Here is a 14,583-nt window from a genome sequence, read left to right on the forward strand (position 1 = left end):
AGGAGTTAGAGCAGAACCATTCAAGTCAAACTTCTTGAAATCAAGGATTCCCAAACTCCCAGACATGCCCTTCCCCATATTTGAGTCAGGATTACTTCCAGAATCATCTCTTGCTATGGAAATGGAGCACAAAACCCTCTTCTATGAAAACTTTCAAGAGGATCCTTGATAAGAAGAACTCTATGAACAAAAAAGTAAAAGAGAAGACTCATCCAGACTTTAGTGGAGAGAAAAGTTTCAATGTTGCTTCGGCTGTTAGTACAAACTCAACTTGTCAGCCACCAGGGACAAGGAAGAAATCTGTACTCCCCTCAGTGATCAAGAATGGTGAAGAGTTGAGCAATCTCCAAGCCGCTCAGAAGATGCACGAGGGAAGGATGAAAGCTTTGGTCAATAATGAAATCAATCCGATCTCTAATTTTCATACAGCGAATGGATTTGGTATTATGAAGTCTCTCAAGTTACTTTCTTGTAGTACATCAGTGGCCACAATTAATCTCGAGTTTTTGCCGATGGCTCAACCCAGAGCTATGGCAAAGGAACGCAAGCTTGAAAGATACTCTAAACTTAACAAAGTGACTTGATCAAGCTTCTCTAGGAGTCACTTTAGAGAAGGTCGTCTGATACTGCTATCTGCTTCCGGTCATTTAGTTTCCCTTCTGATTCCAATCATTTAGTTTGCTCTATTTGTGATCCTTTTCCTGTTTCTATTACTTTGATGTCCATATTGGTGTCTGTGTCGGGGTCCAAATTGCGTGCTACATGTGTGTGTGTGTGTGTTTTTTTGTGATCCTTCTCTTGCTTCTTTTACTTTGATATCCATGTTGGTGTATGTGTTGGGGTCCAAATTTCTACCAGGTGATTTTTCAGTTTCATGAATGAGCATCTTTATTTTAATAGACATTATGACTTTCTCAATGCTTGTTCTATTTGTCTTTTTTTTATTTTGAGTTTTGACAAATTTTTTTCCGTACAAAGTATAAGGATTCAATATCTACAAGCTAAATTTTCATTTCGGAAATGATTCTTATATAACTAAGAAACAGTATCTTCCTTTCTTCTTTTTTCAGAACATGTTCCAGCTCGCATAAATGGCTTCGGTTTGCATGACAGATCCTGTAAAACAAAAGCTGAAGAGTTCTTTTCAAAACAAAAGATGAAAATGATACAGATGCTCATATATCCAATTGGGTAGGCACTCCACAAGCATTGGTGGCAACGGAATTTGCCCTGATAATGAAGCAAGAAGATTTGTGGCTTTCTGATTTCAAATGCTTATTTGGAGAATCATCTTCAGAGATGTTCAATAGCACAACCAAAGAGGCAAGAAAGCCATTGATGAAGGAGAGACAGGAACCACAACTGTTGAATCCAATGCAGCATACTGAAGGAATTGGAACGGAACCATTCAAGTCAAACATCTTGAAATTAGAGAGTCCCAAACTCCCAGACATGCCTTTAACCATACTTGACTTTGAGTTAGGACTACTTCCAGAATCATCTCTTGCTATGGAAATGGTGCACAAACTCTCTTCTCTAAAAAATTTCAGGAGGATCCTTGACAAGAATAACTCTACGAACAAAAAAGTAAAAGAGGAGACTCATCCAGACTTTAGTGGAGAGAAAAGTTTCAATGTTGCCTCGGCTGTTAACATAAACTCAGCTTGTCAGTCATCAGGGACAAGGAGAAATCTGTACTTCCCCCATTTGATCAAGAAAGGTGAAGAGTTGAGCAATCTCCAAGCCGCTCAGAAGATGCACGAGGGAAGGATGAAAGCTTTACTCAAGGAGGAAATCGATCTGATCTCCAACTTTCATGCAGTGAATGAATTTGGTGTTAAGAAGTCTCTCAAGTTACTCTTTTGTACTACATCAATGGCCACAATCAATCTCGAGTTTTTGCTGATAGCTCAACTCAGAGCCATGGCAAAGAAATGCACGCTCAAAAGGTATTCTAAACTTCATACAAGTGACTTGATCAAACATCTATTACTTTGAAGAATGTCGTCTGATACTGCTATCTGCATCTAGTCATTTAGTTTGCTCTATTTGTGATCCTTCTCCTGCTTCTATTACTTTGCTGTCCATATTGGTGTATGTGTCGGGATCCAAATTTCTGCCTAGTGATTTTTCAGCTTCATAAATTAGATTCTTTGTTTTAATAAGCATTATTACTTTCTCAATGTTTGCTCTATCTGATCCTCAATAAAGAATTACTAGTACGGTACGAGAAAAAGCATGTTGGTTTTACTATTAACCGATTAACTAAGATATTATATCTGGTACTATAGTTTTTTTTTTGGAAGTCAGGTTCTTTGGATTATCTACAAGTGTAACTTGCCAACAATTACTAGATAAGCTTAGTGTTTCTCATCCAACTTAAGTTGTCATAGTTGTCCTGAATTCACAATTAATCTTGGTTAAGTAATTGAACCTAGTCAGCTGTCGTCTTACTAATCTTTGTCATTGCATTTCAAAACCTTAGAATTTAGGTTTCTATCTGAAAACCAATTCGTAATGAGAGAGGGGTTCAAGATATTATCAATTTAGCCAGAAGACCCCTTTTTTTTTTTTCTCTTTTAAAACAGATAATTTTGATGGTCCTTGATCTTCGGATGATATGCAAGCATTGGAAGCTTCAATTAGGTCAGTTTACCGAGAAGTTACTGGAAATTGACAGCTTGTTGTCTCAAAATTTGTCGACTGATTGGATTTTGTGACTAGTAAATGATGAAGATTTATCCCTTTTTTTTTTTTGAAGATTTCTTTGTGCTTTGAAATACATTTCATAAATTCAAGGATTTTCTCCTCGTACTGAGCTTGTATCATAATGCTTTATGTTGCTATGCATTTTTAGCTCTGACATGGCAAAATAATGGCTTGAACATGAGGATAGAAACCGTCAAGTTGAAGTGGATAGATTTGGCTAGCACTCGGCACTTGGCAGCCTGGGTTTTAAAATGCAAGAATCAAGCTAACTTATGTATATTCATAGATTGATTGTACATACAAACGTCAAAACTCATATCAATTGCGAGCACAACTGTAATGGCAGAATGGAAGGCACTAACGCCAAGTATACAACAACAACACACCAGGAGTCCATTATGCAAGAATTAGTAGAAACCTCGAGAGCAGACATGTATGATGCATGAACTGCAGATCTCCAGATGATGACCCTCCAAACTCCTGGTGCACATGCGAAGTTTGCCATCAAGGGGAGAGCTCTGATTTCTTTTCTTCCTCTATATTAACACAGCTACTGTTTTTTGTTCTTGGAGAACTTGTAAAGTTAATCAAACTCAACTTATCCCCTCCAAGCTCATTTGAGAAGTTAAAATCATTAAGCTCCATCTTAGATGATCAATCAAAAAGGGTTAAACCTCTTTTAATATATTGCAGACATGAAAATGGCAATTGAAGGATATTTTCAACTTGCAAAGATGAGGACATAAGGGAGTTGAAAACCATATTCCTGCTGTAAGCTTTTCCAAAACCTCTAGAGACAACAAGGGAGGTATTACACACCCAAGGCACAGAAACTGTGTATGCCAACCCACCATGCAAGCTCCTATCCCCCAGCAATACATCTTTATAGGCTCTGCACACGCTAAAGACATACTTCCCCATTGGCAAAACGGAGAAGACAGGTGAAACAGATGTATCAACACTCAAGTCTGTATCTGAATGAAGGTTCAGTACTACTGTTCCATGCTCAGGATGAAGCTTGTTTGCTAGAGTTTTAAGAAATGGGGAATGTGGGTCCCATAGTTTGTGAGGAAAGATGTCATCACCGTCATAGGCATCAATGAAAACAATGTCATACAGGGTGGTTGTCTCAGAAATGAATTTCTCAGCATCTGACCCGTATAATAGGAGTCTCTCATGAATCCCTTTCCATAATACTTCATTAACGGGATCAGGCTCTGGGCAAGCACGTTCCCCAGACATCGTCATTACTGCAAATGGTGGGAACCCCATTGCTTGAGTTGAGGCTGAAATAACAAGGGGATCAATTTCAACTATGTGAACTACGGCACCTGAAGAAAGCATGAAATGCAACGTCAGTTTCCTAAAATACAAAGTAACAGATGGCAAGAGAAAAAGACCAATCCATTTATAGCAATCTTTGCAGTTTAGCAAGATCAAAATTGCAACCTTTTCCTAACATAACCATAATAAGGCATCCAGAACACAGAGAGAGTGAGAGATGCAGACTTGCACACCAGCAGAAAGCAAATTTACAAATGGACCATCAATAATTTACATCAGCATGAATGCAAGTAGAAAAACTTGTTACATGAGTTTGGAAGATACTGGAAATCTGAGACCTCAAGGAAAGCATTTTCTTGTCTAACCTTCAATTTTACTGGCCATAAAGAGAGGTATGCTTCCCCCACCATGACCAATGCATAATACATTCATGATTTTCTTCCCACAAATAGCACTATTGAGATCAAAGTTGCAAGATGAGATGGTAACTAACCCAGCAGATATCATGCTCTTCACATCTGCAAGAAACTTCTGGTATAAGCATCAAGCTAAAGCATACAAACATTTTAAATTAGTGAATTTTCATAACCAGCTATCAATCAACATGACAGGTAACTAAGACATCATATCCCAGTTAGTTAAATATAAACAAGTTTGAAGCAGTGAACTACAAACATGGTATTTAGCTTGAGAGAAATTATGGTGAGATACATCCAGAAAAGAAAAAGAAAAAAGAAAAAAGAAAAAGCAAGGATTACATGGAACAGCCAGACAATGTGGCTGCTGCATATAGAAAACAGAAGCAGGATTGGACTTCTCATAAGCAGCCATGATTTTAACCGTGCTTTGTCGAGTATCATCATTAAAGTGAAGAGTTCGCCATTGATAACCAATAACCTTGAATCCATTGTTTTCACAGAAAGGATGTATCTCAGCAAATCTTTGCTGAAGCCAACTCTCTGTTTTGTGCCAGTGTATGTTGTCCTGCATCCAATTTTGAAGCCCTTTGATATTCCTAGCCAAGTAAGATATAAAAAACTTCTTTCTTCTAGACACTATATACTAACCATGCAATTGATGTGCAAAACTCGTCCAAATTATCAAAGAGAAACTAATGTTGGGAGCAAGAGGGTATATTTTATTTTCTTCTACCATCTAGAAGCTATGCACCGAGAACGCTTAATCAATGCAGTTCAGACAACTAAGAAAAGTTTCCAACTTTGTCCCTTCCTCTATCCGTGAAAGGGGCATAAGTAGATGCAGCAACTCATTGTCATTTGAAGGGATATATAAGAAGAAAATTTTCATTTGGTTGGTGATAGAGGACCGAATTCTGTCCAACAGCTTTTGTTTCTATAGTTTGATCAGTGACTTTCACTGGTCAGAGAATTAAAAACAATGCGAATTTTCCTTCACCATTTTACGCTTTATCCTCCTAGTTTCTTCTAACAGCTCGGTTCCTCATAATTGATAAGCGTTAACTCCAAAAATTGCTTCTATTTACAGATATTAGGAACGCAAGAGTTGTGATAATAAAAACATTGGTAATCTGAAATTACCAATACATACGCAATCATTCATCTACAAGAGCCAAGATAGTCTACTTTTATACCAAACTCATTCGAAAATACTCTTCTTCAACAACAAACCCATATATTTCATCACGACAATATTTAAAAAAAAAAAAAAAAAACTTCAGACAATTTTGATACAAATGCGAGTATAGGGAAAGAAGGTAGAGGGGTAACTGAACTGGTTTGGAAGAAGGGTAAGCTAGGACGGAGACAACACCGTTGCCTTGGTCGGAAACCGCTCGGAAAACCGTCTGACCATCTGAACCGGAGTCGGTTCCCCACCACTCAGAGGAGTAAAACCAGTCGCCTTCATCTTCAATATGGCGACGAATTGCAGTAGAAAAACGGCGGAGATTGGATGACAAGCTTGTTTTTACTTTATTAATCATTGACGAATAAAGAATCGAAGACATCTTAATTGCAAATTTAAGTAATTTAAGGAAAGATTAAAACCCTAGCTAAAACCCTAGAGAGTTTGGGGATTTTGCGCTTTCGAAATCTTTAACGGTAACGGCTTTTTAAACTTTAAAGCGGTGAATAGCATAATTGTTTTTTCCTTTTTTTTCCCATTTTTTTCTTACTACGATCTAAATCAAGGAAATTCAAAATATATATATATATATATATATCGTAAATTAGTACAATTTCAAGCTTCATTTTGCGATAACAACTTTCATTACGTATTACAAATTTTTTTTTTGAAAAAAAAAAGTTAGGTCAATTTGGTTTATATCAACATATGCTTAACCTAATACGAAATTAGCAATAACTAAACCAATTTGGCTTTTTGTATTAACAAGTGCATAACTTTTGGTTGTATTTTACTTCTTTTCATGATTACCCCTTAATTTAGCTTCACATCTTGTTTGTTGCTTCTGAATTTTGAATTTTATAATGATTTATTAGAGTATTTAATATTGAAACATAACTTTAATGCCCTTTTTGAAAATTGAAAAAGGGTAAAATTGGAAGGTTAGCCTTTTTTATTTAATGACAAGTAATTTGAGACTGGCTAGAATAGATATCAAGATTAATAAAATAGGATGGAGGGAGTACTGCACAAACATATAAGTCAAGCCAATTTGTTCATGATTCAATACATTATTATTATTAATCAAGTAATTGCCGACATTAACACGTGGTTATTGGGCACAAATAAGAAGAACAAATTTTCCCACTTCTTTAACAAGACTACATCATAATTTATATTTTATGGTACAATGAGTAGTATAATTAGACTTTCTAATAATAAAAAATAAAATATCATGTTAAATAAACAAATGATTAATCTTTTATATACTGATAGTACATGCACTAATAGAGTTAGATGCATCTTATATATGCAAAAAATTAGATTTTAAATTTTAAATCCCGATTAGTAGTCATGCATTCACAGTGTATACACTGCAACATATGGAAGATTAATTTTATACGAAAAATTTTCAAAAAAATAATCATAAAATAAATGAATTTTTCAAAAAAGCACAATCAACCAAAAGGAAAAGAAGCTAGTTTTTTAAATTTCTCTATAGTAACAAAAACAATAATAAAAAACCCAAATGGCTAGCTTTTGTCTATTTTATGTCCTAAAAAATTTAGAAAAATAAAAATAGATTTAAAAAAAAAAAAAGAGTTTGTCTATTTTATTTGCTCCACGGGCCACATATGTTGTTATAGCTGACCTTTGCGTAACATAAGAGTGTCGTAGAAGCTCACTTTTGCAACGAGTCCCCATCCCACGCGGCCAACTCTTCAATTTCCAGAGAAACACGTTGCCAAGAATACACTAGAGTTGGCCCGATCGTCCAATGTCCATCCGTCCCCCCATTTCCAAAAGAAACGCAAATCTGATTCATTCAACTCGAATTCTCAATTTATCAAACTTTCCCTATGGCCCATGTGTCTCAATTAGTTGTCCCATTCCCACTTCTAAACGAACAAGCACTGCCTAGAAGAGCCTAACGTTTGACTTGTCCTTTTAGTATCTAATAGTACCAACGGTAACCCCCCAGGCCCCAAGAGATCATTCTATGCTGCTTGCTGACTTTTAAGCTTTTTTTTTGTATCAGTTGTCGAAAAAAGGCATAAACGAAATAATCCTTCATTTGCAGCTTCTTTTTTTTTTTTTTTTACTTTTCTTTTGTGGGTTTCAAGAATTTTGTGTGAATTCTGCTTGTGACCCAAAATTGAAAAAACTCTCCTGATCACTCCTGAAGCATCTGCAAGCAGAATAACAAGTGGGTATCTTGAGCTTTTGATCTTTTAATTTTTGGGTTCTTTGTGGTGTTTTCTTTGTGTGGTGCTAAGGGTTGTCAATTGAATTCCCTTCTGTTGTTTTCTTCTCCAGTGTATCCGAAAGTGAAAGTGAGGGAACAAGAAGATTATGATGATCAATATGAGTTTGAGACCAGGTCTTTGCAGTCCTTGAGGACTCCTGAATGTTTCTCTTTGAATGACTTCTCTTCTCCAGGTAAATCACTTGATTTGTTTACTTTCCTGTTCTCAGTCCTGAAGAATTTGTTTTTGATGTTTTTTGTGTTTGTATTGTTGCTGAATTTCTTTTGTTGTTCCGTTCTTTTACTTCACAATTGAAAGAATAAGAACAGAAAGTTTCCTTTTTTTCCTTTTGTTTTCTGATTTGCTTCCTGAGCTCCTAGATCAAATTATATGTTGTTATTTTACGAGATACATATTCGATTAAGTATTTGGCCCGATCGAGTGAACTTGCCTATGCTTCTGCTTGGAGCAGTATATTTATCATAGCACTGACAAACTTTGAGCACCCTTTGTTCATTAAAACCATGGTATTCTAGCACTGGAGAGAACGGCTTTCATTTAGTTAGAGAAGTTTAATCTGATGAAAGCCATCTACTTAAAGTAAACATATATATCAAAGAAATGAAGGAATAAATCGATTGAGAATTTTCTTTAGGACCTTGAATAGTTGAGTGTTTTACTTTTTGAGTAGGTTCTTATGCTAAGCCCTTGTATATTCTGTATTGTTGACTTTCTTTTTTTTTTTTTTTTCCTTTGGAATGTGAAGACAATTCCCCTACATCTGTTGTGAGAGTGCCTCGATTTGATAGCTCTACTTCAGGTATACCTATTGTCTCTGTGTGTGCAAAATCTCATTCTTAGCCCGCTAGTACCTGCAGGGCATATATTTTATAGTTATTGTATTGACTTAGTATCCTCACTGGTGATCAAAGGAGCAATTAGCAACAGGAAGCAGAAACTCTTGGAAGAAAACAAAACAAATATCAGAGCTAGTCCAATTCCAAGACCACGTGCTGTCTTGTCCAGTCCAGGTACATCCTTTTTGAACTTCTCACAGAGCCAATGCTGGAAAGCTGGAGAAATATGTTTTATTTACATCCAACGTGGCCTGTTGAATCCGAAGAAGCTGTATAAAACCATATTATGCAGTGAATTATGTTTGAAAGGAGGGCCTCTGGAAAAATGCATATTACTGTCTGGAGAATAAACAATGTGTTTTCTGTGGCTTTGAGTAATCTCATCCACGAGTGAGTGAACTTTCTTTTCTGTGGCTTTGAGTGCTCTCATCCACGACCAAGTGAACTTTCATCTAATGTGAACATCACCCTTTTCTTGGGCATGATATTGACTAAGAGACAGTTACAACAGCGGGGATGTGACATATGGGGAACTCTCCTATGGTTTGAATCATGGATAATTACTTCTATGTAAGCGATAGGACTAAAGGGGGATTCTTCTTTGATTAACGCCACTAATTCTATGTCATTTTAGGCCACTTTCCGGAAATATTAATATGGTTTCTTTTCACTGAATATCCCCTCTTGAATCCCGATAAATCTGTATAAAACTAAATTATTCAGTGAATTTTGTTTGAAAGGAGGCCTCTGGAAAGGTACATATTACTCTGGAGAATGAGTGATATGTTTTCTTCGGCTTTGAATTCTCTTGTTCACACAATGATTGAACTTTCATCTAATTGAAAATCTCCCTTCTTTTGGGCATGACATTGAATTAAGGGACAGCTAGAGCAAGTAATAGCTAGGGATGTGACATCTTGGGAACTCATGCAGGGCAAAATCGTGGATGATTAGTTTTATATAAGTCACAGGACTGAAGGGGAACTCTTCTTCTATAATTAATGCCACTAGATCTATGACTTTTAATGCCACTCTTCTTTATGGATGACTCCTTTTACTTTGTGTTCCTTGTTCTGTTGTGAGCACAAAATAGTGTCTGACTGCTGTTGCTGTTGCAAAACAAATATTTGTTGGATTATCTCAATTTCATAACTGTATGTCGTTGAGTTAAATAACTGGCCTTAATTGTTCTTGTTGAAATCCTAACATGTCAACCTTGGCCTATTTTTGTAATCTTTCCTAAAATGAAGAGAGGGGAAAAGGGGGATTTCGAAATGCTCATATTAATGTTCTTTGCACCTTTAGGTATGACTGTGATTGGAGTAACAGATCTTTTCTAATATCAACATTTAAATGTGAAGGTGTTTGGAAGATCTGTTCCTACCAAAGCTTAAGCAAAAGTGAATGAGTTAAGAGACGTCATAAACTGGTCAGAGATGAAAAACAGTCATTTTCTAGAAGAATATGCTTGCATCTTCTAATCTTGTAGTGTTTATTGTATATCCTTTTAATCGATAGGTTAAAACTTAGCAGATGAATATGTCCATTTGGCTTCCTTTGCATCAGGTTGTTCTTGTTCTCATATAGCTGCAGTCTGTGATAACTATTAACTGGTCAAGAGTAACTGTTTTGATCAAAGGGATCATGACTCAAACCAACTGTAAGGGAAGGCATCTAATAGTTGCAGAAACTTTGGAAGACAATCAAGGACATTGACTCAAATATTTCATGCTTTTCTCCACCCCTATGTTTCAAAAAAATGGGGACAACTTTCTATCTGAGTTGTCCCAAAATGAATGCTTGATTTTCTACAACAATAATTCATTATCTCTATTTTTCGAGAAGCACATTCTACTTATAAATTTTGACAGAACATGTAAATCTTTTAAAAGTCGTAGGTAAATACAACGAGCTTTATGTTATCCAACACAACTCAGACATATGAGATCACAAGTCCTCAAGCTTGACCTCCCAAGAGGAGCCTTTTGCTTTCACTGCCAAGATGCTGTCCAATTATCTTTTGCAATGTTGATTCTGTTTTATTTTGTTATTTTGGGTTCAGATAATGATCAAATGATTGGAAGCAAAAACAAGCCAAAAGGTGATATACTTGCCAGTATGAAAAGGCAAAGTCTGTTTGAGAATAGACACGCCCGGTGTAAGGTTACTCCGAGGCCTGTTGCTGCTGATGGCTGTATAAGCACAAGAACATCGCTTAAGGAAGTACCTGACGGTAAAGGTGATCTTCGAACTAGACAAAGAACAGTCATCACTGATTCAAATCTGAGACTGAACCTCCAGAAGGGAAAACCAAAATCAGTCAAGGATAGAGTGACTCAGTAGTTGACTAACGAGCAAGTAATTACTTCTTCAAGTCACTTACCTTTAGACCATAGTATTTCATTTGCTCAAATGCCAGATGTATTATCTTCCTACGTTGAAGTGCATGTAGAGTTAATATCTTAAGTTGAGCCTGTAATCCCTAAGTGTTAACTCTTGTTATCAACTTTGTCCTCATTAGACTATGATACAGGATAGGATGCAGTCATCATTGGCTTTTTGCAGTTCTAAGGAAAGGCAAGGGACTTGTTATAGAGCACCTAGTGGTATTGTTTGTTTCTCCCTCTTAAACAGAGCAAAAGTGAGGATGCATTCCATGCTGCATGCATGGATTTACAATGCAAGACATCCGAGCAGTTGGCTCTCAAGTGTGTATGGTTTCTGATCAAACTAATACATGCTACGCTAGTGGAAGCAATGTAGAAACCTTTTGTATTCTTTTTAAGGCTATTCATGTGATATCGGCCTTTAAGTTTTATCTAGGAAAATAAATGTGTTGAAATAAATTTACATCTTGAATAGAATTTTATGAATGGGTTCAAATATTAGTGAAGAACAAGGAAGAAACTTTTAGCAGTGCAAAAATAATTTAGAAACTAAACCTGAATTGGAAAACAAGATTTATCTAAGAAATTATTTTACACGGGAAAAACAGGCGCCAATTGTAAAGAAACAAATGAAAAACAGAAAAGAATTACAAAAAAAAAAAATGATAGAAAAAATCAAATTAAAAGTAGGAAACTCATGTTTTTTGAAATAACAATGTAGACAAAGAGAAGCTAAAGATCTCAAGATGCAGCGAAACTGCTTGCACTTAAATGTGCATTGAAATCATACAAGTATCGTGTAAACTGTTGGCCATAAAATAGTGTTACTTCTTTTTGATGATAGTTTCTAACATTTTTGTCATTTAATTTCAGGGATGGCGGGCGGGTATGGGCCGGGGGATCTCTCCCCCGTCCTGCTGCCAAAAAACTCCCCCTGCCCCTGCCCCCTCCCCCACCTCCGATCGTCCCATCCTCGCCCCGCCTCGCTCCACTTTTCTTGCGGGTGATAATTTGATTTGTTTTTGGAAACTTTTATTTAATATATCAAAGCTTAATTTAAAGAATAAAATAAAATGCGGAGTTGAAAAAAGTGAAAAAAGAAAACAGAAATAAGAAAAGTGTTGAAATAAAACACCAAGAAAATTAAGAAACTCAATTGGATTGTATAGATAACATTTGGGAATACTTATAGAACGCGTAACATGTTTGTACCAAATATCAACTAGAAATTTGAATAGAAATGGAATAAGGGCAATGTTTAGTTGCTAAATATTCCAAATTTATTATTATTAGATTATATATATAATATATTCCATTTATTTATATTAATAAATTGAACCGGGTTCGGGGTGTGGGTGTTGTTCCCTGCCCCCGCCCCCGCCCTCGCCCCCGCCCTGTCCCATTACTCCCCTCGCGGGTAACTGTCCCGTTGCCACCCTATTTATTTGCATGAATTTGTTCTCGTTTAGTATTTTGACAACATTTTTGAATGCATATGATGTCCTAATAAAATCCTAATGAGATAACAAGTTTCAATTTGTTGTTGAAGCAAAATATATTATTCTAATCCTTTTGGACCTTCACTACAAAAGCTACTTTGATCAATCATGCTTAACTGGGCTGCCTCGCACAAAACAATGTACCAAAAATAGAATCAAAACTATCAACAATAGCGCGAAATCTCAAGCTTTTTTTTTTTTTTTTGCCGAAGAATGGAAAAGGGAAGAAATGCATCTGCCGGTTTCTACTGGTTTTCTAATTCGCTGTTTCACTACAAAGGAATGCTCTCGAGTCCCAGTACTTCACAGCTAAATTCCACCAATGGCCTGTTGGGCTGTTACTTTGACCACCATAAAGGCCATAAGTGTTTTTGTTGGACGAGAGGTTTAAACTTTAAAGATTCGAACTTTACCTTCTATTTAATATGCAAATTTCTTCTAAAATCTAACAGGTGTGCTAAACACTCGTCCAATCTGACAATAATTCAGTTCCTGTCGATCCTAAATTTCTGCTGCGTAATGGTCACTGCTAACTTCCACAAAATTTCTAACAAATTTCACGGATTCACACTTCTCAATTGCAAAGCATTTCCCAACAGGCTGTCAACAAGAAAAGTTGAGGAAATGATGAAATTAACTTTTGACTCTTGGTCAAAGGTTGCATCCCTGGTACCATTGGATAGAAACTTCATGAAGATCTAAAAGTAAATTCTTTTTACGTATTCTCACAAAGGGACTGTTGTAAGTCTTAATTTGGTGAGTTTTAGTTTTAAATTTACATCTTGAATGGAATTTTATGAATGGGTCCAAAATATTAGTGAAGAACAAGGAAGAAACTTTTAGCAGTACAAAAATAATTTAGAAACTAAACCTGAATTGGAAAACAAGATTTATGTAAGAAATTATTTTACACGGGAAAAACAGGCGCCAATTGTGGAGAAACAAAAGAGAAAAAAAAGAAAAGAATTACAAAAAAAATGATAGAAAAAAATCAAATTAACATAAGAAACTCATTTTTTTTTAATAACAATGTAGACAAAGAGAAGCCAAAGATCTTGAGATGCTGCGAAGCTGCTTGCGCTGAAATGTGCATTGAAATCGTACAAGTATCCTGTAGACTGTTGGCCATAAAATAGTACCTACTTCTTGTTGATGATAGTTTCTAACATTTTTGTCATTTATTTTGCATGATTTTGTTCTCGTTTAGTGTTTTGACAACATTTCTGAATACATATGATCTCCTAATAAAATCTTGACGTGATATTAAGTTTCAATTTGTTTTTGAAGCAAAATAAATTATTCCCCAATGCCCTGTTAGGCGTTAGTTTGGCCACCATAGAGACCTCAAGTGTTTTTGTGGGATTGAGAGATTAAAGATTTGAACCTTACCTCCGATTTAATACGTAGCTTTCTTCTAACATCTAACAGGTGTGCTAAACATTCGTCCAATCCGACAACGATTCAGTTCCTGTCAATCCTAAATTTCCGCCGTGTAATGTTCACCGCTAAATTCCACAAAATTTCTAACAAATTTCACGGATTCACACCTCTCAATTGCAAAGCATTTCCCAATAGGCTGTCAACAATTGCAACTTTTCCCAGTAGTCTGTCAAGAAGAAAAGTTGAGGAAATGATGAAATTAACTTTTGATAAACACTGAGCTTAGCTCAGTGGCCACCACCAAAGTTGGTGGGTGGGAGGCAAGGGATCAAATATTTTCTCCCATCATTTGATCACAAAATGTGGCAAGCCACTTTAAATGGCTTCCACTACGCACTCGTTTGAATCAGCAGGTAGTTTAGTCCTCTCTGATTTCTTATTAATCTCTTCAGGTTCCTTCCAAAAAAAGAACAAATGAAACTAACTTTTGACTCTTGGCGAAAGGTTGCATCCCTTGTACCATTGGATAGAAATTTTTGAAGATCTAAAAGTAAATTCTTTGTAGGCATTCTCACAAAGGGACTGTTGTAAGTCTTAACTTGGTGAGTTTTAGCTT

At 36.1% G+C, this 14,583-nt stretch overlaps 2 protein-coding genes across 5 annotated transcripts; one reads left to right on the plus strand and one right to left on the minus strand.

Annotated features, from left to right (window-relative positions):
* Nucleotides 1-2,961: 2,961 nt before the first annotated feature.
* LOC113734492 (uncharacterized) lies at nt 2,962-6,100 on the minus strand. Of its 2 annotated transcripts, XM_027261069.2 has the most exons (4): nt 5,747-6,098; nt 4,752-4,977; nt 4,359-4,511; nt 2,962-4,040 (listed from the first exon to the last, which is right to left on the minus strand). In XM_027261069.2, exons 1-4 carry the CDS (start codon nt 5,978-5,980, stop codon nt 3,364-3,366), a joined length of 1,290 nt encoding a protein of 429 aa, XP_027116870.2. In that variant the 5' UTR covers nt 5,981-6,098; the 3' UTR covers nt 2,962-3,363. The 2 variants fall into 2 exon arrangements, with proteins under 2 accessions (XP_027116870.2, XP_071938141.1); XM_072082040.1 differs by lacking the exon at nt 4,359-4,511 and having other exon boundaries at nt 5,747-6,100.
* A 1,193-nt stretch (nt 6,101-7,293) lies between these two features.
* Nucleotides 7,294-11,486, plus strand: LOC113734685 (uncharacterized). 3 transcript variants are annotated; one of them, XM_072082042.1, is made up of 6 exons: nt 7,294-7,804; nt 7,915-8,037; nt 8,611-8,664; nt 8,756-8,875; nt 10,764-11,059; nt 11,235-11,486. In XM_072082042.1, coding segments are annotated over exons 1-5 (579 nt in total). In that variant the 5' UTR covers nt 7,294-7,803; the 3' UTR covers nt 11,045-11,059; nt 11,235-11,486. The 3 variants fall into 3 exon arrangements, with proteins under 3 accessions (XP_071938143.1, XP_071938142.1, XP_027117126.2); XM_072082041.1 differs by having other exon boundaries at nt 7,296-7,804; nt 10,764-11,486; XM_027261325.2 differs by having other exon boundaries at nt 7,303-7,804; nt 8,777-8,875; nt 10,764-11,486.
* Nucleotides 11,487-14,583: the final 3,097 nt, after the last annotated feature.

Source organism: Coffea arabica, chromosome 3c (assembly GCF_036785885.1).
Source record: "Coffea arabica cultivar ET-39 chromosome 3c, Coffea Arabica ET-39 HiFi, whole genome shotgun sequence".
In the NCBI taxonomy this organism is placed as follows: Eukaryota; Viridiplantae; Streptophyta; class Magnoliopsida; order Gentianales; family Rubiaceae; genus Coffea; species Coffea arabica.

Coding starts and splice junctions, on each gene's coding strand:
- LOC113734492 (XM_027261069.2), bottom strand. CDS start 5,980: ATGTCTTCGATTCTTTATTCGTCAATGATTAATAAAGTAAAAACAAGC. Junction 4,512..4,751: donor ACATTGTCTGGCTGTTCCAT/GTAATCCTTGCT, acceptor AGTTTCTTGCAG/ATGTGAAGAGCATGATATCT. Junction 4,041..4,358: donor TATGGCCAGTAAAATTGAAG/GTTAGACAAGAA, acceptor TGCTTTCTTCAG/GTGCCGTAGTTCACATAGTT.
- LOC113734685 (XM_072082042.1), top strand. Junction 8,038..8,610: donor GAATGACTTCTCTTCTCCAG/GTAAATCACTTG, acceptor TGGAATGTGAAG/ACAATTCCCCTACATCTGTT. Junction 8,876..10,763: donor TGCTGTCTTGTCCAGTCCAG/GTACATCCTTTT, acceptor TTTTGGGTTCAG/ATAATGATCAAATGATTGGA.